The sequence below is a fragment of the Accipiter gentilis genome, chromosome 9 (assembly GCF_929443795.1).
Source record: "Accipiter gentilis chromosome 9, bAccGen1.1, whole genome shotgun sequence".
In the NCBI taxonomy this organism is placed as follows: Eukaryota; Metazoa; Chordata; class Aves; order Accipitriformes; family Accipitridae; genus Astur; species Astur gentilis.
The window spans coordinates 1,716,250-1,738,768 of NC_064888.1; the positions used below are offsets into that span (position 1 = coordinate 1,716,250).

Genomic DNA, 22,519 nt, shown 5'->3' on the forward strand with positions numbered 1-22,519 from the left:
GAGGAACCAAGAGGTTCCCCTCCTTCGCAGGGTCCCCAGCGTCATCTGTAGCACCGCGCCTATCCTTTGCGGTGCCCAGAGCCTCACGTTTCGGGCCGAAATCCTCGGGTTTAGGGTCCAAACCCGCCTTTGATGACCCCCAGCCTTTCCTCGGGGCCCACAGCTCCACTCCCAGGCTCTCAGCCCTAAAGGTGGAGTTCGTTGCCTGGCAACCTCCACCCAGCAGTCCCTGGGGAGGCAGTGGGCCCAGGACAGCCAATCGCATTTGAGGAGGCGGGGGCAAGGCATGTGATCGATGGGTAACCCACCAGTCAAGGTTCGAGGCCTGCAGGAAAGGTGGCAAGAGGGGAAAAAGCTGGGCCCCCTGCCGGGAGTGTGCTGGTTGGAGGCGGGGCATGCCAGCTCCACCAATCACAGCTGGCAAGAGCAAAGCACCGGTGCCTGATAAGCCGCCTGACCCATCACTGGATGGGAGGAGCAATCTGCTGCAGCCAATCGGAGGAAACATCGCCTCAGGGGAGGGCGGGCAGCACACCGCAGCAGGCGGCCAATCCCAGAGAGCATCACCTCAGGCGCACCTGGGCAGCCTGACCCCTGGGGCCAGTCCGAGGCAGCCCTCAGGGAAGGGCGGGCCCCAAACCAGGGCACAGTGACAGCCGAGGGGACCGATCCGAGGCAGCACCGCCTCAAGGGAGGAGACTGGCAGCCCTCCCCACCTGTGCTGACCCATGTGAGAAGAAGGTGGGCTACGCCGGCGACCAGGCCTGGTGCTGGGGCCAGGAGCTTCCTTTGGGCACCTGCAGTGCCGAGGGCTCCGGCAGTCCTGGGAGCTGAGTGTGCCAGGCGCGGGGCAAGCGGCTGAGCTGGGCGTTCTCCAAGGGCAGGCATTTGTACGAGGGGGGCTCGGAGGGAACCCGTCTTGCCCTACCGCTGCTTCTTGTGCTTCGTGAGGTCGAAGCACTTGTGCAAGGCTCCAGGAGGAGTTAATTTGGTGCCCGTCTTTGCCTATTGCAGGTGGGTGGTCTGCAGCGGGCAGGGAATGGGACAGGACTGCTCGCAGGAATGCCGTGAGAGGGGAGGTTCGTCACTCAGGGAGACGAGGATGAAGGGTGGGCATCGAGGGTTGTGGTGTTTCTCTTCCCAAGTCACCATTACGCGTGAGGAAGCTCCGCTTCCCTGGCAACGGCCAAACATCTGCCTGCCCTTGGGAAGCCCCAGGGAGCTCCCTTCGGGAGTCTCTGTGGCGCAATCGGTTAGCGCGTTCGGCTGTTAACTGAAAGGTTGGTGGTTCGAGCCCACCCAGGGACGCCTCGCCTAGGCCACAGTGTTCTAGCCTTGTTTAAGGTCCCTTCCAACCCAAAGCATCCTATGGCTCTAAAAGAAAACCCAGGCTCTTCAGTCCCCTCAGCAAAGGCAGAGGAAGGAAGGAAAACTGATAGCACCAGTTCCTTATTCTGCTTTGCCTGCCCAAGCTTGGGGAGCAGGGCTTAGCTCCCACCTGGGCTCAACCCGCCACATAATTTGCCTTAGTTCTACGTTCACTAAAGACACTAACAGTAGCGTGCTCCAAAAACATTTCTCCTTCTTCTTGATGGTCATAAGACTCATTTCTTTACTCTTTATTTTAATGTTCTGCCTTTCACCTGACTTGATCCCCATCCACTGCTGCTTGTTCTTCTCCAGACTCCTGCCTTCAGGCACAAGGGCCTGGGACACCCCACCAGTAGCAGTCCCCTGCCAAAGGAAAAGTCCTCTCTTTTGAGAGAGAAAAGAAGTCCCGGTCTTCCCAGGGACAGAGCTGGGAAGGGCTGTCTGGAGCAAGTCTTTGCTAAAACTGTTTGAGGACCATGAGCAAATTCCAGTGATGGAAAATCCTGCATTTCTGGGCCTGGGGGGGTCCCCAGGGTGCTGCTGCGTCCCCAGCACATGTCCCCATGTCACCGGAGCCCTCTGTGAGGTCACAATGGTTGGGCTCTATGTCTTCCTCCTGGGGCTGGTGCTGCCCCAGTTTCTCATGGCTTTTGCCTGGAGGAGCAGCGTGTCGATCCGTGGGATCCTGCTGCCCATCCGGAGGATGAGAGCGCTCAGAGGTGAGGGGCTGGTGGGAGGCTGGGCTCTGATACGTGCTGGAGGCAGTGTCCGTCCCAGCCGGGTGCTGGGGGCTGCGTCCCATCACCTCTCATCCTGCTGCCAGGCACGTGCCAGAGGGTCCTGGCTCCGTCCTCTCCCTGCCCTCCGTGAGGCAGCTGGGGACCGCTCAGAGGTGACTTGGGCTGGCCGGCTCTTGTCAGGGCTGCCCAGCCCCAGCCCTGCCGGGCTCTCCTTGCAGAGCCCATGTCCATCCCCTGGCCAGCTCAGGGCCCCTGTGCTGGACTCGCCCCAGCGCATTGCTGCCGTTCTGTCACTGAGGAGCCCAGGATGGGCCCAGTCCCCCAGGGTGGTCTTCCCACTGCTGCGGTGAGGGGAAGACTCCCTCTCCTCATGCCACTGACTTCCCTCTTGCCAGTACAGCCCAGCACAGGCTGATGGTGCTGGGGCGGTCTGGGAAGATCCTCACCCCTCCCTGGTGCGAAGCCCTGCAGCCAGCAAAGCCATTTCTTTCTTTTCTTGCAGCTCTCTGCCCATGCGTGCGTTCCCAGTCCAGACCTGCGCGTTCTGAGGACAGAGGCGGGGGGACGGGGACTGTCCCTGCGGCCGTCACTACCTTTGTGGCCGTCGGGACTTCTCTGCTAAAGCGACTGCAAGACCATGAGGTAAGGTGGGGGTTGAGGGCTCCCCGCCATGCCCCTGGCTTCCCCGGGTGCCGTGGCAGAGGGGCGTCTCACCTGACAGCACCTCTGCCCTCCTGCAGGCACTTTGTCCCCAGGCGTCGATCCTGCTGCTCAAGCTGGACTAATGCCATTGCTCCCCACTCCTTTCCCCGGGAGCTCCCAGTGCTGGGGCTCCTGCCCCGTGCGAGGAGCAACACTGGGCCCCAAGGCGCAGGGTGCTCACGGCTTCCCCTCCTCGGGGCGTGGTCTCGTTCCCATGCCTTCCCCTTTGTCACCGTCCATTTGGATCTCTCAAATGGACAGGACAACATACGCTGTGATTTTGACCTTATTTCATGAGCTCAGTAAGAAATACAATAGAAAAACATGACAGGGGCTCAATTCCCTTCTCCCAGACTCGTCTATCACGTGAATTCACTCCTTCACCAGTCAAGTCGTAAGGTTTCATAACTTATAATCTGTAACTCTTAATATCGTGCCCCTATGAGCAAAAAACCCAGAATTTTTTTTGCTATGAACCTATGAGCCAACGGAGAGCTTTTTGAGTAAGCTGATGTTTTATACCGTCCAGCTTGGAGGCTGGGTCTCTACCATTTCCTTACATTAGTGGATTCTGAGGAAGCTGCCAGACAAAAGGCAATGGCTGCCGGAGACAGCCATCCGCAGCTGGTAATGGCTGCATCATGGCCCTTTAGCTCTCTCTGGCCACCCGTCCTGCCTACACGGTGCTCTCGCTTTGACCTAATGGTGCTGCTCCTAGCATACACCAGGCCTTAGCAGGAGCTGGGTTAGCCAAAATCTAGGCAGGGCTTGAGTGAACAGTCACACCCTTCCTTGTCCGGCACTTTCCCCCTGACCTCCGCCGTCCCCCGTTTTCGGGAGTGACCGCCCAGGCTCCCACGTGGCCTTCTGGCCCGGTGGAGTCGATCTCCCTCTCTGACTGTCTGCTAGTGTCAGAGGCGCCACGGAAGAGCCTGCTGTTCCCCGTGGCTGTCCTGACCCATGCCTGCAAGTCGTCCCTCGTGCCTGTGTCACGCAGATGATTTGGAGGGCAGCAGGTCTCTGTCGTGGCTCCCTGGGAACAAGGGCAAAGCAAGTCCCATCACTCCCCTTTGTGGTCTGTCCCCAGGGTGACCGAGTGGAGACGTACCGGGAGCTGGAGAGCGTCCTGTGGGGAGGTGACGGCTGTTTGACGAGTGGCGTTGTGAACCGCCTGATAGCAGAGGCGTTGAGTGACATGCGAGCAGCTCAGGTGAGCTTGTTCTCTTTCAAGGCCACCCAAGCAGCCTGCCTCTGCCCCTGGTTTTGGGGGAAATACAGAGTGGCGCAGAGATGTTCCTCGGTTGTTCAGACCCAGCAGAGGTCCTAAGGGAGAGGCTCTGGGGGCTCGTCATGGCAGGGAATTTGGAGAGGGGAGTGTTGTGTTAAAGGGTAAAGACTTTAGGCAGAAAATACCCCCCCTTGCGTTCCAGCTTGTCCTTAGATGTCAGAGGGGCTGGGGGCGGCTAGGCTTAGGTTCTGGGTGATGCCCAATTCAGCACCGTAAGTCCGGTCGCGTTCAGTATGTTGAACCATCACGATTACGGTCGCAGAAATAGCGCACTGTACTTTCAGTTTAGTCGCGTTCAAGGAACTATCACAGCCAGACTTAAGGAGCTTGGTTGCGTTCAATGAACTATCATGGCTAGATTTTAACGAATAGTACAGTTTATTACAGCAACAGGAGTACGGGTTCTTTTGGATTGCCGATGATAAATACACTGTCTGCAAGGCACGTGCAAATAATAATACAGTCGACTACAAGCGCATTGAAGTCTGGAAGAAAAAGAGCTCTAAAGAATTCTAAGTTTCCCGGGAAAGCACTCGCTACAGCCGAGTGTTCGAATCTCACCCAAGAGGTGTCCCTCTGGGGGGAAGAGAGGTTCAGCCTGTCAGCTGACCCCAGAAGGCAGTGATGTCCTCCCAACTTGTCCACGACAGTATCTTCCCTAATAGTCCCCCTCTCTTTGGGCCTTTTTATACGATTTTCCTATTTAGGTGGAGCTCGAGCGACTCTAGTCATGCATGCCTTTACTTTGATTGGTATTAAGTTCTCTCGCTTTGCTTTTAAAAGGACATGCTAGAAAAAAATTCAGAGCGCAGGCTCAGTGAGGGGTGGTTGCACTCTGGAGGCGGGTAGCTTTTGGGATGGAGGTGTGTTTTGGTATTATAATGGGCAAAGTTCACCCAGAGGACGTGATTCTGCGTGTCAGTACCCCAGGACAGGGCACTTAGGAGATAAATCAGAAGTAGGGCGGTAGGTCGACAGAACCCCCATGATTTTACCTCCTTGCTTCCGTGGATTCAATGCAGGGACCTACCGTTCCTATCGTTCCAGTTCCCTATCCCTGCGATAATATCACAGAGACTGGCCGTGGCGTCTCCGCTCCGCTCCACCCTCCGTGTTACTTCTCTTAGGGTCAGCACACCAAACCCCCTTGGTGTTGCTAACATCTAAGGTTGCAGGTTACGTTGCACAGAGAATTACTAGGGAACCAATTCCTCGCGTGTCCACTGCATTCCACCCTGGAGGTTTTGCCTTCCCTCAAGGGGGCGCGGGGAACATAGTGATAAGTCACTTCTAGCAATCACTCCACAGGGAGGCAGGGACCTGTGCAGAGAAGCAGACTCGGGGCTGTTTCTAACTGAGCGACAGCTGGGTTCAAGCTCAACACTGTTTGTCCTGCTCTGAGGAAGAGCTGTGGCAACCCACCAGCCCCACGGAGAGGTCCCAGGGGGGCCCTGAGCCTGCGGCAGTTTGTTCCTGGCACCTGCACGGAGAGGGAGGGGGGGCAGCAGCACAGGGCTGTTCTGGGGAAAAGCCTCCCTCATCTCGCCAGGGAACTGCTCGCCTATCCCAGGGTACGAGAGGCAGCAGCCGCTCGGCCCCGAGCACAGCTGTCCCGAGGGGTCTTGCAGAGGAGATGGGGTCATTCAGCCTGCCCTAGTGCCTCAGCCTTTTTCTCCGGAGTGTTTAACCTGTGGCGCTTTTGCAGGGTGTGACAGGTGACGTGAAGATGGCCGCTAGTGACGTCCTGGTAGCTCTGGCCCGCTCCCACTTCCACTTTGTCATGTCCGAGCTCCAGAGCCACCTGAAGGCCATGAGGAAGGTCCCTGATGAGATTGTGCTCCTCACCTTGGGCAAAATGGCCCGCAGATATGGTATGGCACCCTGGGCCTTGGGTAGAGATCTGTGATAACAAGGAGAAGGGATCCTCGCCCTCCCTAAATGCCCTGTGTTGAACTGGGGGGCTACGGAGTTGCCGTGCCTCCTTGTTCCGTGCCAGGGCCAGTCGGCAGCTCTGCCTTATCAGCCCGATGCCAGTTCCCAAAGGGTGGGAACCTGTTGGAGACAAACCCGCGGGGTCTTGGCCCTGCACCGTCCTCCCCATTTCCCCAGAGGGCTTCCCCCCTGGGGAAGGCAGCCCGTCCCACGCCCTCCGGCACGTCCTGCGTGGCCCAGCAGCCCCAGCCCTGGCAGGGATGGCCCCCAGTCTCCCGTGTCTCTCACCGACCCTCTCGGTCCCTCTGTCCCTGCCTCCTCTGCAGCCCTGCGGTGCATCCCCTTTGTGGGAATGACGCTGCTCGCCCTGCGCACCGTGCTGACCCAGGTGGGGAGCGGCGAGGTCCTGCATGCCGTCTGCAGTGGTGAGTGTCGGCTCCTTGGCTGGGGTCCTAGGGGCAGGGGCGGCCTTCGATGCCTCCATGTGATCTCAGAGGGAACGTGGTGGCTGTGAGCCCGCGGCAGTCCCAAACTGCAGCGAGTGTGTAGGAGGAGCGGGGGAAGGCCAGGAGGTTTCTGTGGGCAGGACGCGGCAGCGCTGCACGGAGAAACTCCTGGGTCCCTTCCCACGGTTTCTGTTCCCCCGCTTCCCTCTGGGATTAAACTCCCTGCTCTGAAAGGGCGAGTATGAGGGAAGGGAAGGGAAAAGGGAAGGGAAAGGGAAGGGAAGGGTGTGCAGTGAGAAATGCTGAAGGGGAAGGGGCTGTTGAGGAGGAGAAGGTGCGATGGGAGTGAGGAGGAGAGAAACGGTGGGGCGTTTGAATCCAGGCACCTCAAGAGCACAGATTGCCCTCGGATCCAGATCTAGTCTTGGGCTGAGCCCTGCCGAGCCTGGGACTGTCCTTAAAGCAGGCTTGGGCGTGAATGCAAGGTACCGTCCCTGCTGCAGACTCTCACATGCTCCCTTTTCCTTCGTCCTGGTGCAGTCCTGGAGCAATGGTCGCAAGGAGTCGGTACATACCTCTGCAGCTGGGAGCAATGCCCCTTCCCTCGCAAGGGGGCGGCACAGTTCTGTGAAGCCATTTACCCGGTCTTCCGCTATGTGGTGGCAAATTGGCTGGACTGCAAGGAGGAAGAGGTGAGAAGTGCTGCTTTCCACGCCCGGGGCTGCAGCAGGGATGTCCGTGGCGCTGGGTCCGTCTGTGCCCAGTGGGGTGCGAGCAGAGGGCCGAGGGGAGGGGGGCTTCCCGACGGGAAGCAGCCGAGCCTTGGGGCCTTTCTGCAGGGAGGGCTGGGGTAGCAGGGTGGGGTGGGGAAGTGCTCTCTCTCCTCTGGAGCGAGCCCTTCTTCTGCAGGGCAGAAGGGAAAGGGAAACCCCTCCCAGTGGGAAGGGCAGACCGGTGTCCAGGGGGTGCTGAGCACTAGGCAGACCTTCAGCCCTCCAAGCGGAGCCTCTCCCTTCCCTCTTCAGGACAAGCAGGCTGTCCTCGGGGCAGTGGCTGCCATGCTGGGGGTCCTTCTGCATGAGGAGCAGCACCGAGAGCATACCTGGGAGCAGCTCCTCTGGCTCCTGCAGCAATACCAGGAGGTCCGAGACACCTCCCGGCTCACCAAGGTGAGATGTTGCGCAGGGCCCGGCGTGCGTGGCTGCTGGGTGGGTCTGTGCGAGTGCTAAGAGGCAGTGGGGAGCTGTGGGGTGCCAGGAGGAGGTGGGAAGCCCTCAGAGAAGGAACAGGAAGAGCAGAGGAGGCGAGGGGTTTTCTGGGCTCTTTGGGCAGAAAGGGAGAAACCGGGGGCAGGGCGGGAGGGAGGCAAGAGTCCCTGGGGCTCACCTGCTCAGGAAGGGAGGCATTGCCAGCTCCCTGGGGCTCTGCGTGCAGGAAGAGCTTTGCCCGAATGCCCAGGGCCATGTCCAGTCCCATGCTGCGACTGGCGAGGTCTGATGAGTGGGAAACTGAGTTGTCGAGCCCGGGCTCCGTTCCGAGGAAAGAGACCCTCTTGATGCTGCTCTGCTCATCGGGCTTTTCCCTGGGAGCTGATGTGAGGGGCTCCCCTTATCCCAGGTGTGCTGGGTTTCTCCCTTCCCAAGTGCCTTTAGGTGGCTTTAGCCTCCTCTTCCCCCCCGTTCTCTTGTAGAGCCTCAGCTATGTCCTGGAGATACTGGAGGGAGTTCAGACCCCAATGCCGCAGGGCACGGCTCTTGCCATCAGCACCGCTGTGCACCGCCAGGTAAGGGGAGCCCTGCACCCTGCCGCAAGCCTGAGGCCTGCACCCGTGATTGCCACGGAGGGGAGAGACCTGCCGGCTGGCAGGGCAGAGCAGGGCGTTCCTCCACTGGGACCTTCCTGCAGGCCTGGAGCACGCCAGGACTTCGATCCGGGTGCCATCTTAAGGCTGCAGGAGGCCTGATCCTGGCTGTTTCGAACGGGCCTGAGGGGCAGCCCGGTTGCCACAGCCATTTCCCTCTCGGCCAAGTCGCAGGAGGACTCTGGAGCGCCAGCACCCTGAGGGCAGCCTTTCAGCGCTGCTCAGCCTCAGCTCCTGGGCAGCCTGGGCTGCCGCAAACCTCTGTGTGTGCCCGGGGCCACCGTGGGGTGGGCTGGGTTTCAGCTGTGGGTCCCATGCCCAGAGTGCCCAGGGAGAGGAGAACGGAGAGCGCCGTTTCTTTTCAGTCCCTCTCGGCACTGACGCCACTTTCTCTAAAATGGACCTTGTTCCCGCAGCTCTCTGACGTGACCGAGGAGCCTGGCCCGGCCCAGAAGGCAGTGCTGTCCCGCTGCATCATGCTGCAGGGTAAGGAGAGGAGACTGGGCGATGGCCCGCCGTGCCGTGGCAGCTCTCTCCCTGTCCTTGGCTGTTGGGGACAGCTGCCTGCTGATGCAGAATGCGATTTCTTCCCCGCAGCACGAATGCGCCCCGAGGAGACAGGCGTGTTTCTGCACTCCCAGCTGAGCGGTGGGAGTGAGGCCGGTCGCGTGGCAGCCCTGGGCCTGCTGGGAGTGCTGGCCCGTGCTGACGGTCAGTGCCACAGACCAGGGACGCAAGGCAGGGGTTGGGGCTGCTGGGCTGACAGCAGGAATGGGCCGAAAGTGGTGCACCTGCACCCAAAGGGAGCTGCGAAGAGCGGGTCCCCAGCCGAGCTGATGGCCCTGCAACAGGGCTGTCCCCCGGCACTTAGAAATGCCGGCACACCAGGGACGACACTCCAAGCTCTGTAACACGGGCAGGCTGGTGGGCGGGCAGGTGGGCTGCTTTGCACAGGAGCTGCTCGTACCCGTGCTGTTTCTCTTGTTCTCTGTGTTGCCGTAGGCTTCGGTCCCTGTAAAATAGCCGTGCCTCTGGAAGCGGGGTTGCTCCGGCTACGCCGCTGCCTCCCGTGCAGCCAGTCAGGCCCCGCTCTTCTGTCCCATTGGAAGCTTCAGGGGATCCCTTCTGCCACTGGGGCTCTGCCTCAATGCACACCTCTCCGTATCTCTTCCAGCACCTGCGGCGAGAGAGAAGCTGCCCCAGCTGGTGGAGGCCATGCGCCCCTTGTGCAGTGACCCCAGTGCCCAGGTGAACTGGTTTGGGAAGGGAGGGTGCCGCCAGGGGAGGCAGAGAAACCCTTTCCCTTGGGACAGAGCCAGGGGGCCTGGGGAAGTGCTGGCGCGTTGCCCAGGTGGTGGCTGATGGCTCGTCCCTGGGGAGAGCTGGCCGGGCAGAGCGGGGAGGTCTCTGCGCTCTGTGGGGCAAATGCCCGTCCAGCCTGGTGCTGAAGCCCAGCCCTGACACCAGGAGCGAAAGCTTCTGCCGTGGCCTTGCCACCTCTCTGCGAGCCACAAAGGCGCAAACCCTTTGGGTTTTGAACAGGAGGGTCATAACCACACTCTCCCCTGGCAGGTGCGGAGGGCAGTTCTGGAGTTCAGCAGGGAGCTGCTCAGCTCCGGATCCCAGAGCTGCTGGCCATGGGATGTGGTGGGGCACATCTTCAGCGAGTTCAGCCGGACCTCGGGCAGACTGGTAAGGGCGGAGCAGGACACCCAGGGCTGGTTTTTTTGACCAGCGCCTGGACCGTGCTGAGAGCTCCTGCCGGCGGCCTTGGCCTTGGCGAGCTCCATGCTGCAGAGCCATCGGCACTGGCGCTGCCGTCAGAGCCGCTTCCGAATGGCCGTTCCTCGTGGGCGTCTGTGCCGATGTTGGTGGAGATGTCGGTGGATGATGTGGGTTTACACCTCGGCATGCCACCCGGCACTGTGGTGCCGAGCTGCGCCCACAGGCGCCTTCGGCAAAGCCGCCTTGCAAAGGGAGGGTCTTGTAGGGGCAGGACATCTTCCATCCTTAAATGCTGCTGGACGGTGAGCAAAACACAGCCAGTGCAGACAGGTGGGCCTGGCTAGAGGAGCTTTCTGTGGTGTTCTCGTGCTCTGGCCCTCCAAAGCACAGCCGGCCCATCCAGTAACAGTCTGGGGGCCCACATCCCTTCTGGCAAGGGGACGGGCCGTTTGGCAGTCCCTGCGGTGAGCATTTCCCAGCATTCAGCTGGGTGCCCAGGAGGTGAAAGCTGGGGATGGCCGAGCCTCCCGCTGACTCGCCGAGGACGTTCCCTCTGGCCGCACCTTCCCTGTAGCTGGGAGATCCATGTGCGTCGCTCTGAGGCTCGGGGAGGCTCTGCTTTGGGAGCAGGGCAAAGGAAAGGGCTTCCGGGTGCTCCTCCACATCCGTCGTCGGGCTGCGTGTGCTGCCTCCAGGGCTGGCACTGAGCACAGCCTTGCTGAAGGGCACATTCCTCAGGTCTGCTTTGGTGGCACGACAGCAGCATTTGGGCCCCAGGGGACCGAGCAGACAAGCAGCGGCACTGTCTGCTCCCAGGCTTCCCAGTCCTTCCCAGGGTCTGGGACCCGGTCCTCGAGCTGGGTCCGTCTGGCCGTCGGGAGGGAGGCAGGCACAGGAGCAAGAGGAGCACTGGTGAGGCGTGCCTGAGCCTCATCAGTTGGGAGCTGAGGGTAACTGGGGGTTTGCCAACTCTGTCTTACAGGTGGCAGGAGGCCTTTTTGCCTGGGAAAACCCAGAGGATGGAGCAATTCGAGCCCTGTGCCTGGACATCGTGGGCTCACTGGACGTCACTCTGAGAGGGATGACCAAAGTAAGTTGCCCTCTGTCCTGCTGCTGTGGCCACTTCTTGCCTTCAGGACATTTTTCCGTGTGCTCCCCCATGCCCTGAACCTGTCCCCTCCTGCGCTGAAGCGCACCAGGCTCGGGGAAATGCAGACCGTCCTTTTCGTCTTGGCGCTGAGCGGAAATGCCAGTGTGGCGAATTGCCCGGTTCTTCTCTGCAGCTCCTGTGGCCGAGGCTGCTGCAGTACGTGGTGCCAGCCCAGTACAGCGGCATGCTGATCCCGCTCTCCCGCTGTCTCCGAGCCCTGGTTGAGAGACGGGAGAGAGCGGGGTGCGAGGAGGAGGAGGAGCCAGATGCCACGGACTCCCAGGAGCAAGGTAGGAGCCCCAGCGAGTGCTGCTGCTGGGTTTGGCCAGGGGTCAGGCCAGCCCGCGTCTCCCTGCGCCCCACCAGCCCTGAGCAGGAGCCCAGGAAAAGCAAAGGGCAGAGACAGGCTCTGCTGCTGGGCACGAGGGGCTCTGCCCTGCGTGGCCCCGTGCCCGGCGCAGAGGCCTGGCTCTCCTGCTCGCAGCGCTCTCCTGGTGAGCCGGGGCTCGCTCCTGGCCGTGCTGGAGCTGCCTTCATCTCCTGCTGGGCAGCCCTGGGGAGCCCCCCAGCCAGCGCTATTGCAGCGCAGCTGCTCTCAGCCCTCCGCCCTGTGTGGGGCTATCGGAGGCGTGAGGCTCGTCGGCTCACCCAGCCTTTCTGCCTCCCCACAGCCCGGCTGCCGGCTCCCCAGGCCCTGCTGGCTCGACTGCTGGTGAGTAGCGGGGCCCTGGGGAAAGAGCTTTTCTGGCCAGGGGTGGTGGGAGATCCCGGGGTAGAGATGCTGTTGAGGCCAGCGCTGGGAGCCCCCAAGGAGGAGGCAGCATGCCCGAGCCCATCAGGGATCCCGCTCCGTTCTCAGGGCTGGCAGCACCCTGGGTGAAGCCATCGGCTGCCTGCTGCCAGCCAAGCGGCACCGAGCTCCCTCCTGGGAGAAGCTGTGGCTCTGGCGGCAGGAGTGACCCTTCTCTCCTGCCCTCCTCTAGGTGGTGGCGGCAGCTCCTTACCCGAGCCGCGAACGCGCGGTTGCTGCCTTGCAGCTGCTGCAGGCCCTCCACGGCAGGATCCACAGAGGCTTGGGGGCGGCGTGGGCGACCGAGATCCCCCTCCTGCTGCAGTACCTGGAAGGTAAAGTGCAGGTGGGAGGGAGAGGCTGGAGGGGAGGGAGGGGGGCAGGAAAACGCAGCTGCCCCGGCGCGACGGAGGGGAATTGTCCCCAGTTCCCCAGCCCTTGCTCCGCTGCCTTTCCCCTTCCAGGGAGCCGGTGCTGAGGCTGGGGGCAGCTGTCCCCTGGCATCAGTTCAGCCCAGGGGATGGGCAGGGCCGTTGATGTCCCCTCGGAGGGCAGGTCTTGGCATCACCCAAGGATGGTGTCTGGGAGAGGGACGGGACTGGTGCTCCTGGAGGGGGTGCAGCCCTCGGCTGTGGAGGACCAAGTCCCCAGGCCAGGCGAGGTTTGCCGCAGCTGTCCCCGGCAGTAGCCTGGGAGAAGGGCTGGAAATGGGCAAAAGGCAATGGGTGGTTCGGGAGAAAACGTGTGTTGGGACTGGGTGGTTGGAGTTGTTCTGGGAGCTGCAGTCGCTCCGTGGGGATCTGCTGCGGCCAGTGCGTCCTTCCCCAGATTGAGTCAATGCCTCTGACGACCGCCCCTGGGATCCCTCCTGTGTCTTTGGCCTCGCAAGGGCTTTCGCGTAGGCCCTCTCTAGCCTGATGGCCTGGGACTTTTGGGAGGTCGTACTGCAGAGGAGAGCGCCGGACTCGCCTTTGGTGTGAGCTTAAATAGCTGCGAGAGCTTTTGCTTCCTCTTGCTTCCTAGGCAGAACTGAGAGCTCCCTGGCCTCTGCAGAGTGGGAGCGCCGTGTGCTTAAGGTACAGCGTCCTTGCGGGGGGTCTCACAAATCGAGGGGGGAGAAGAGGGAGCAAAGTTGTGGGAGGAAGCTGGGGGCTGCCTGTGTAGGCACCAGGAGGTGGGGGCACCTCCTGAGCACCCTGCGCCTCCCCCGGCAGTAGGTGCCTGCCCACCCAAGAGGAGCTGCTGCCTGCACACGTGCCACGGCTGATGGCTAACGCCCTCTAACGCTGTGGCACGCGCCTTAGCACTGCCTCCTCCTCTGAGTCCGGCCTGCCGGGGGGTCTCACATGAGGCGTTAGGAGAAGAGGGAAGCTGGTGAAAAGAGGGTTGGGTGGGGTGGGGGAAGAGACTGCCGTTCCCGGCAGCTCTCCCCCGCAGCATCCCGGGACACGTGAGCGTGGAAAGGGCCCTGGCCAAGGTCAGGGGAACACTCGCTTCCTTTCCCGTTCACACCAGTTTCTGCGAGCGTCGCTGGAGCCCGTGGAGGATAAGGCCTGGACCATAGGCCTGAGCCAGGAGCTGAGCCAGCGGCTGGGCAGCTCTGCTGCCGGCTCCTGGGAGAAGGTATGTGTCCTGCCCGGCACTGGGGCTGGAGCTGGCGCTGGTGCTCTGCCCACGCAGCCAGATTTCACTGCTTTCCTTTCCCTCGTCCCCAAAAGGCGTTTCCCCTGGGCTGCCCCAGCGGCTGGCCACAGCCTGGCATCGTGGCTGGCTCTGCCTGCTCCCGGAGGTGGTGGGGTCCATCTGGGGCCAGCCCTCTCCTGACGGGTCAGGCCATGACTGCATCTCGGGCTCGGCTCCTTCTCTTTCAGCTTTTCCTGTACAAGGCTCTTGGGACAGTGCTGGCAGCTTGTCAGGACCTCAGACACGTCCAAGGGCAGGTGCTGAGGTTCCTCCGGGAGACAAACCCTGTGGAGCTGTCTGAGGCCAAGGTGAGGTGACACTCCTGTCCTGAGCATCCCCTGGATTTTCCTGGGGGAGAGGGAGGGCTGCTGCTGGCCCAGCTCCAGACCTCCTTGCTTTTCCCCGTTGCTGCTGTTTCCTGCTTGCTGCAACGTCCTGCCTGGCCACTGTCGCTGGCCACGGCTGAATGCCTGGACTGGAACCAACTCCCCGTTTCTCCGTGGTTGCAGGGAATGATTTCTGTTGTGTCCCACGCTGCCGAGAGCCACTTCTACCTGATCTTGGACAGGGTGACTCTGTTCTCTGCCGCTTTCACCAGAGACTGGTCCTACCAGGGTTCCACAGGCTGGAAGGTAAAGGAACGAGGGGCTTGCTGGTTGGCTTTCCTTTTTTGGGCTTCTTTCCACTTCTACACCTGCAGCAGCCACCCTGTGGCAGCTGCCTTTAGATTAACTTTCTTGGAAGACCTACCCGAGACCTGTGTTTCAGAGGGGACATCCTGGCCCCTGAGGTGTCTTTGGAGAGGATGGGGTTTGGCACCTGGTGGATCAGAGCCACCCAGCTGGGGCAGCTGCAGCAATTGCTTGCTTGCTTGCTTGCTTGCTTGCTTGCTTGCTTGCAGCCACGTTGCCCTGACTTAACTTCAGCAGGAGCTGGTGACAAGGGGGTGGGCACAGTGTGACACTCTGCCCCTTCCTCAAAGCTGAGGGCTGGGAGCAGGAGCCTGGCGAGGTCTCGTTGGCTCTGCTCCCCACCTGGGGGCTGTGGGGAAGCCTTTCTGGGCAGGGCAGGGCCCTGCAGAGAGAGCAGTGCAGCCTGGCCTGGGGAGGGGAGCAGACCGGGCTCATCTGCGCCACTGACCCGCACCGGCTGCACGGCTCTGAGCAGGACCGTGACAGGCTATGTCGGGTACCTGTCCGCAGAAAGGTTCCAGACAGCTCCCCGGCCTCTCGAGTCAGTGGTATAACAGCCAGCAGCGTGTGCGATGCTGGCTGCACCTCCTCCCTCTCCGAGAGAGAGAACTCAAGCTGCGGGGTGGGAACAACTCCCAGCCCCAGCAGCACTGGCAGCTTGGGGAGCTGCTGGGGGAAACAAGGAAGCTGGCGAGGGTGCGGGGCAGGGCCTGCCGCAGGAGCCCGCCACAGGAGTCCCGGGGCTGATGTCTCAGGGCATCTCTGTCGACACAGGTACAGCGGCGGCAGAAGATGGAGAGAACCTGGACCATTCGTGCTGCTCTCATGCGCACCTACAGCGGCATCGCACTGCATGCCCCCAAGGAGCAGCTGCTCACCTGCGTGGATAAAGACATCATGGGCAACATCCTGAGGCTCTCCAGAGATAATGAGAGGGTAGGAGCACAGGGCGCGTAGGGTGGGGATGCCTGGGTGCCCCAGCTCCGGCCCCTCGGGGCTGGGGTGTACCGAGATGGGCGGTCTCTTCCTAAAGACCTCCCAAGGAGGGGTTTGTCCTCAACGTCCAGATGCAAGTTCTCCGTGGGTTCCTCCTGCCCATGCTCCTCTTCCACCTCTCAGCCCTTCAAAGAGTTCAAGGGGTGCTTTGCTCTCTTTGGCCTCAGGACTTGCAGCTCAAGCTCGCCCTGGTGCAGAGCATCGCCGAGGTCAGTTGTGCCATCCAGGCTGTGGGCGACTGCGGCAGCTTTGAGCTCTCCTCAAAGCAGGAGGCGACACGGACCCTGCTGGTGAGTGTCCGTAGCTGGAGCCGTCACACGGGGGAGTTTTGGGCTGCGCCATCAGCCTGGTTTCCCCAGAGGCACGATGGTCTCTCGGCTTCACGCGAGCTCCTGGAGCTGTGTCTGGAGCCGGTGGGGCCCTTGGGTGCTGGTACTGGGTGGCTGTGGCTGAGGAGCAGGGTCCCTCCTGCAGTGCCTTTGGGGTTCCGTGGGGGAGATGGGGCAGCGTCTGCCCAGGCCTGGCAGCAGAGCCTGTCCCCGGGGCGGCGGGAGGGCTGTCCCGTGTCCCTGCCCGCTGCCAACTCTGCACTTGTCTCTGGGACTTGCAGGACTGGATAGAGAGGGAGCCCTGGGACTCCCTGGTGTATGGAGTGTTTCATGCCCTGGAGGAGTTGAGGTGAGGTCTGTTCCCCAGGCTCTGGGCACTCCCAGTGTGCCCCAGCCCAGCTTGAGCATGGGGCCAGGAGCTGCTGGGGCTGTGGAGTGGGGAGGGTGTTCCCCATTCCAGGTGTCTCCCAGAAGAAGGGAGCCCCAGGGGTTCCTTAACCTGGTGGGTGGAGGGGTTGCCTGCTGCCTGGGCGGAGGTAGGAATTGCTGGAGCTGAAGGCAGTGCTCGCTGGCGTGGGCTGGGGGTGTTGGATTTGGGGCCCTCGATTAGGAGGGACCCAGTTGTGGTTTAAGCCACCCTGGAGAGGGTTAGTAAATCCCCTTTCTGTTTTGTCTCCCTTTTTCCTCTGGCCAGCAAGCTGAGGCCACCTCTGAGTGGGAAGGAAAATCGCAACCTGCTGGCAGTGTGCTGCCAGAGTGTTCTGTCCCATCCTTCCGAGGAGCAGATGAAAAAGGGAAGGAAGAGTGTGAGGGCAGCTGTGAACATGGAGGTACCCAGCGGCCAGTGCCTGCCCATCTGTGGGTCAGGATCCCACCTCAGCATGCCCTGGCAGCCCCCATGATGCATAGCCTCAGCTCTCCTTTGCTGCTTTTAGCTTCTGCACAGGAGAGGCATGGAAGATCTGGGCCACCTCATAGAAACCCTTCTGGAGGCTGAGGCGACCTCTGCCTGCTTTCGCAACGTGGTCCACGTGAGTAGCCACGGGGCAACAGGGAAAGCCTTGCCAGGGCAGAGAATCGAGACCTTGGTGGGTGATAGGAGGTGGATACCTTTCCTCCAGACAAATGGGGCTTTGGCTCCTTGCTCTGGGGCTGTGCATCTGGCCGGGGCCGGGGGTCAGGAGCGCCCGGCCACTGCAGCCTCAGGACAGGCAGCAAAGTGGGCCCTGGTGGAGGGAAAGCCAAGAGCCAGCCCTGAGCTGGGCGAGAGCAGCCCTGGGGGGAAGGCCGGAGCAGGGAGACGCCAGCGGGGAAGCAAGACCTGACGCAGGGCAGAGGCGGCTGCAGAGCGCGAGGCGGTGAAGGCTGCAGGGCCGGTTCTTGGTGGGGCGGGGGATGCGCCAGGAAGGGACCAGAGAAGAAGGGAGAGGGATCTTGGGGAGAGAAAGATTCCTGTTGCGAGCGAGATGCCCCCTGCCCCAGGTCCTGAAGGGCTGGCTCACCTCGGCCAAAGAATGGGAGCGGGAGAGAGCCCTGCGGGTTTGCACCCACGTGCTGGCCGCTTGCAAGGAGCGATGTGAGCTCACGGTGAGTAGGGACCCTCCGCGTGCCCTTGTGCCCCATTCCCACCATTCGTGGCCCTGGAAAGGAGCCCTGCCCGGCTGGGTGCTGGCTTTCGGGGCCCCTGGGATTACGGGGCAGCCCTTCTGCCTGCCCTTCTGCCTGGTCGCTGCCCAGGGAGCAGGCTGGGCAGTAGAGGCGAGCGGGCGCTGGGGCTGCCTGCAACCTTTTTCCTGCTGCTGTCCCCTGCAGAGAGGATGTCCCTACAAGCAGTTCGGCTCCCTGGTGGGACTGCTGGGGTCTCTGACCAGCGACTGCCTGGCCACATGCCGCCAGAGGGCATGGGTCTGCCTTGGCTACCTTCTCCAAATGCAAGGTGAGGAGAGCAGGCGCTTCCCAGCCTTGCTCAGCCCGATCCTCCCTCCCTCCCTTCCTGGCCTGGTGCCACCGCGGGCCCGTGGAGGGAAGGGGGAGGCAACGTGCTCGGCTGGTTTTGTGCCCCCACCCTGTTAGCCCTCTGCCCCCCTGCCCATCTCAGGAAGGATCCCTGAGAGAGTGTTGCTGAGTCCCACCTCCCCGGGGCGTGCGTGAGGTTGGGTGGTCAGGGCAGTCTCCCAAGTCATCCCTGGCAGGGAAGAAATCTCCTGTGGAGCACAAGAGAGAAAACCAATTTGCTGCCCAGAGCAAACTGGGCGGGGAGGAGGGATCTGAGCTGCAGGCCCAGAGCGTGCTGCAAAGGGTTGTGTTTGCACCCTTTCCTCTTCAGGCAGCAGGGTCTGCCTGTGCTGAGGAAGTCACAGGGAGGTTTCCTGCCTCCCAGAGATGATGGTGGCCTGTGTGGGAATAGGGGACGCAGCTGCTAGGAGCAGAGGCTGCTGAAACCCTGAAGCCCCAGCAAATGGTTTAAGGAGGAAGAGGGCTCTTTCCAGCCCGGGATTTGTCAGCCATTTATCGGGCTCAGGAAATCCCGCTGCCCCAAGTTCAGGAGGGCCCTGGCTTTCCCTGTGGCCTTCCCTGCCACCACGGGGGTTCTCCTTTACTGGTATCTGGGGCCAGAGGTTGGCTTTCTGTAGACGTGACTCCTGTCCTGCTGTTTGTTCCAGCCAAGAGCATGAAGGTGCCGCAGGCAGATGAGATCCGGTGCCTTTGTGAGGAGCTGAACAGCCCAGACACCGAGACTTTCGCGGAGACCTGTACCCAAATACGAAAGGTAACTGGCCCCGAAACAGTGGGGTGGGGGCCCAGCTCCTGGGCTCCTGCACGTCTCCCTGCTCCCGTCCAGAGTCTCTGTCTCCAGAGCGGGCTGTCCAGGACAGCTGTTGTCAGCAAGCAGCAGGAGGCTTTGAGGCAAGACCGTCCTTTAGGCACGCTGGAGCAGACACCATGATGTGTGCGTTTGCACACGCGTGTGTGTGCGTGAGTGCTCTTGTCAGAATACCAATTTGGTATATAAGCAAACAACAAGGGGGTAGGCACTTCCAAATCGGTTAGCTGCACCAGATGTAAACAGCACTGTAGGCACAGCAGGAGGGTCAAGAGCCTGCTCAACTCCGTGACTGCTCAACTAACAGTCCCGTCGAGTTGCCTTTCCTTTCCGAATCGCTGGGGCAGAGCTGTGATGCGGGCTCTCCTGTTCCTGACTTCTCTCCAGGCCGTTTGCAGATGCATCCCTGCAGCACAGGCTGTGGACTTTCTGACCGCCATCCTGGACAGCTTGCGGCCTGTCAAGCCCCCACGTGCAAGAGCAGTGAGAAAGTGGGCATTCATCTTCCTGGTGGAATGCAGAAAGGAGATAGTCCAGGAGGTAAGGGAGAGATTTTTTTCCATTAGACTTTGTCTTTTCTCCTGTTGGCTGTTGCACTACACCCTGTGCAGTTGGCACGGGCTCGAGAAATGCCGCCTGTGTGCCGAGCCTACTCAGGGGCTACTGAGGGTCCGAGTCGTGCATTAGCACCCGCTGCTGGCGCCTGCTCCAGCTGGTGACAAGGCTATGGGCACTTCTTGTCCAAAGTCTGCCATTGGTCCGGGTCCTTCCCATGAGTGAGGCACTGGGAGGCACCAGCCTTGCCATTCCTCCCCTTCCTCTGGGGTCACTGTCAGTCCTCCCTGCCCTGGGACCCACCTCACCCTTCTCGTTCTTCACTGGTCCCCAATTCCATCTACTCCGAGCTTTGCTGGGCATGCTAGGTTTTCCACAGGTTGCATAGTTGTTCATTGCTCTCATTGCTTTCCCCGACTGTGGTGTTACCCAGCCTGTGAGGTGCCCTTCCTTTAGCCACTAGTTGCTGCCCATCTGTAGCCTGGGAGCCTCTGGCCTCGTGCTGTGCCTGCCCTTTCAAGGCTCCTGTTCTCCTCCGCTCACGCTCTGCTGCGCTCCACTTGGGCTCTAGGGCCACCAGTGGCTCACGCAGTGCAGGCTAACTCAGTCTCAGGAGGGTAGAGGCGAGGAAAAGCGTCCCTGGAGAACGGGGTTCCTCTGGAAGGAGACACGTGCCCTTGCAGGGGCCCTGCAAGGCATCTGCGGGGTCTCAAAGAGCGTGTTTGGTCGTGGTCTTGCATCGCTACAGACACATGGGGAGAGCTAGCCAAGCGTTGAGCGTGAAGCGGGTCCGTGTCCTCTGTGTGCACACAGGGCACGCAGCTGCTCATAGGGTTGGGCCCAGGCACATGCAGCGGCCGAGGCTGTGCGTGTGAGCGTGTGCATGCGTGTGCGTGTGTGCATGCAGGTGCACGATTGCCAAGAGCACGCTGGGCTCCAGATGTGAGCCAGGGTCAGGCAGGGTGGAAGGCGTGAGGTTTCGAGCCGGATCTGGACTCTGCGTCAAGGGAGCAGGCATCGCTCGTGTGCCGAATGACTGTGTCCGGGCCCCGCAGGAGGGGGTAAAGGAGCCCTTCTTTCTCCTCTTCTTCCATTCAGGTGCCGAAAATCCTGAACACCCTGTACAGCTACATGCAGCAGAGCACCCACAGGCCCTTCCTGCTCCGTGCAGTGTTTCTCCTCGCCCGCTTTCACCAGGAGCCTGTAATCAGCAGTCTCCTCCAGAAGAGTCTGCTCATGGACAGGTATGGGCACGACCCACCTCCCCACTGTAGTCAAACAGGGACCCTGCAGCTTCCTTGCCCTGGGGGGGTCCGGTTGAGAAGCAGGTCTTTTTTTTCTGCCCGAGCAGTCTGGAGTGTTGCAAGACTGCGTGCTTGTGGCTCTGCTGTGAGTAGGGCGTCGTAAGCCCCATTGCAGGTGAGGAGGTTTGAGGGCACCGCAGGACCGCAAGGATACGGGCTCAGGGGTGAACGTCTCTTCCCTTGCAGTGACACGGTGGAGCTGTGGAGGAGCCTGGGGAGAAGCATCCTTGGGATTCGGATCCTGAGGGGCTTAGTGGAGAAACTAAACAGAGCAGGAAGCGACCGCCTGGGGACGGACTCCTCCACTTGTGAGCGGCACAACCGTCAGACTGCTCTGGAGACTCTGACGGTACGTTCAACGGCAGACACATGTCTGCAGCTTGGCATCTGCTTGCTAACTCACGCTTGGGCGCGAGGGAGTCAGGTGCCCTTTGGGGGTGCCTGTGGAGATTCGCAGGGCGCTGTGCTGGGCCAGCCTCAAGGAGTGTGGGGAGCCAGGCCAGTTTGGTACTCCTGAGCCACAAGGCTGTCACAGAAGTGACAAGTGCGGACAGTGACCCCCCACCCCGGGCAGGCGGGGGAACCAGGCTGGTGGGAAAAGGCCTTCCCTGAACAGGTGGTTCTTGGTCACGTTTCTCTGCAGATCACCCGTGCCATCTCCGAGGTGGTGCTTGCCCTGAGGAGCACGGAGGAGCTCAGGCAACTGCTTCCCCACCTCCTTCCCAGCCTCCTCAGGTGGGCCAGTGAAATGCTGGGTGCAGAGAGGCGGCTTTTGCTCATGAGCAGCTGGAGACAACTGTTCCTCGAGTGCGCGATGCATGTGGAGAAGCCGTGCAGGTGAGGAGCCGAAGGGGCAGATGGAGGGGCTGGCTTCAGTTCCCCGTGCCAAGGCACGTGCCTTTGTGGGGCTGAGGGAGGGCTTCGCCTGCCCCACTTCCCAGATGCGGAAGGCGGTCGTCGTACTTGGTTTTACTTCTGTTCCTTCATGGAGAAACTCCAGCTCCCCCGCAGGAAGGTCTTACGCAGCTCATACTGCGGACGGCCGTCCTCTTGCCTCCTGCATACCCTTGCGTGCACAATAGCATTGCGCTCCCTCAACGGACCCCCGCTGGAGCAGTGACTCTTGCGGGCACTGGTGTCATTCTTGGCCAAAGGCTGGTGGGAAGAGGTATGAGGTGCTGGCCTCGGTTGACACCTAGCGTGGAGTCAGTCTAGAGGCGTGGGTTTTCTTCTGCTTCGGTGGGTCTGGGGCATGAAGAAAATGCCAGTGTCGTTAGCTGCAGTCTGGAAGGCTGTGAAGCATCATTCCAGGGGTATTTAGCTCTGCTGCAGATCAGTCTTCCCCTAACCTGCTGCGATTTGAGAGTTCTTGGGGTTTCTGGCGGTGGTGCTATTTGGACTTGTTTTGTTTGATTGGGTTTGCTTATTTTGCGCTTTGTTTCTTTTGCCAGGATTTTCCTTTCAGCTATAGAGTTGGTGCTGGGCAGATGCATGGTGCAGAAATGGACGCGGCTGCTCGTGAATCGGGCAGTGTGGGCTCGCCTGGAAGACCCCCTGGCTCACCCTGAGGGGGTGCGTCTCCTGACCCGGTAAGAGCACCAGGGATGCATCTGGCCAACTCCTGCAGGGCTGTGCCCAGGGAAATGGCCGCTGGACCCTGGAAGCCGTCGGGAGCTGAAGAATAGCGTCTGCGTCGGCGCAAGCGAATTTTGGAGGCCCGGCCTGTGGCCTTCCTGGGTAACTGTGTGTCCCTCGCTTGTGACCCCTGCACAGCATCCTGCTGCACGCTGGGCTCGTCTCCCCCTGTCTGGTGAAGAACCTCTTGCCGTGGCTGGATTCCTGCTCAGTTAAACTGCGGGTGACAGCTACAGCTTGCTTTGCTGAGGTAAGGCAGGAGATGGGGAAGGAAGGGGTGAGAGGGCTTTTACTGAGATACTGCTGCTCGGGATGTCTTTTTCTGTGGGAAGATCCCTGGCGAACGGGTCCCTGGAGCGGGGTGGCCAGGGGAGCACGTGGCCGGGACCAGGTCCCCACGGCACTGCCTGTGGTGTTGTTCCAGATCTCTCGGGACCGCAGGACGACAGGGACCTCCAAGTGAGGCAGGCACTTAGAGGAATCCCTCCGCAATACC

The 22,519-nt window shown here is 61.2% G+C and overlaps 1 protein-coding gene across 1 annotated transcript; it reads left to right on the forward strand.

Moving 5' to 3' along the window:
* The first annotated feature begins 3,894 nt into the window (after positions 1-3,894).
* On the forward strand, positions 3,895-22,486 carry LOC126042869 (maestro heat-like repeat-containing protein family member 2B). The gene is made up of 33 exons (XM_049810601.1): positions 3,895-4,023; positions 5,807-5,972; positions 6,360-6,458; positions 7,020-7,171; positions 7,505-7,648; positions 8,170-8,262; positions 8,757-8,826; positions 8,938-9,051; positions 9,515-9,588; positions 9,913-10,032; positions 11,048-11,155; positions 11,349-11,505; positions 11,767-11,927; positions 12,199-12,340; positions 13,029-13,081; positions 13,521-13,628; positions 13,877-13,996; positions 14,198-14,320; positions 15,155-15,316; positions 15,544-15,666; positions 15,987-16,054; positions 16,400-16,535; positions 16,641-16,736; positions 17,188-17,292; positions 17,518-17,641; positions 18,369-18,475; positions 18,917-19,069; positions 20,183-20,328; positions 20,575-20,737; positions 21,032-21,225; positions 21,840-21,977; positions 22,162-22,273; positions 22,448-22,486. Exons 1-33 carry the CDS (start codon positions 4,009-4,011, stop codon positions 22,484-22,486), a joined length of 3,885 nt encoding a protein of 1,294 aa, XP_049666558.1. The 5' UTR covers positions 3,895-4,008.
* Positions 22,487-22,519: the final 33 nt, after the last annotated feature.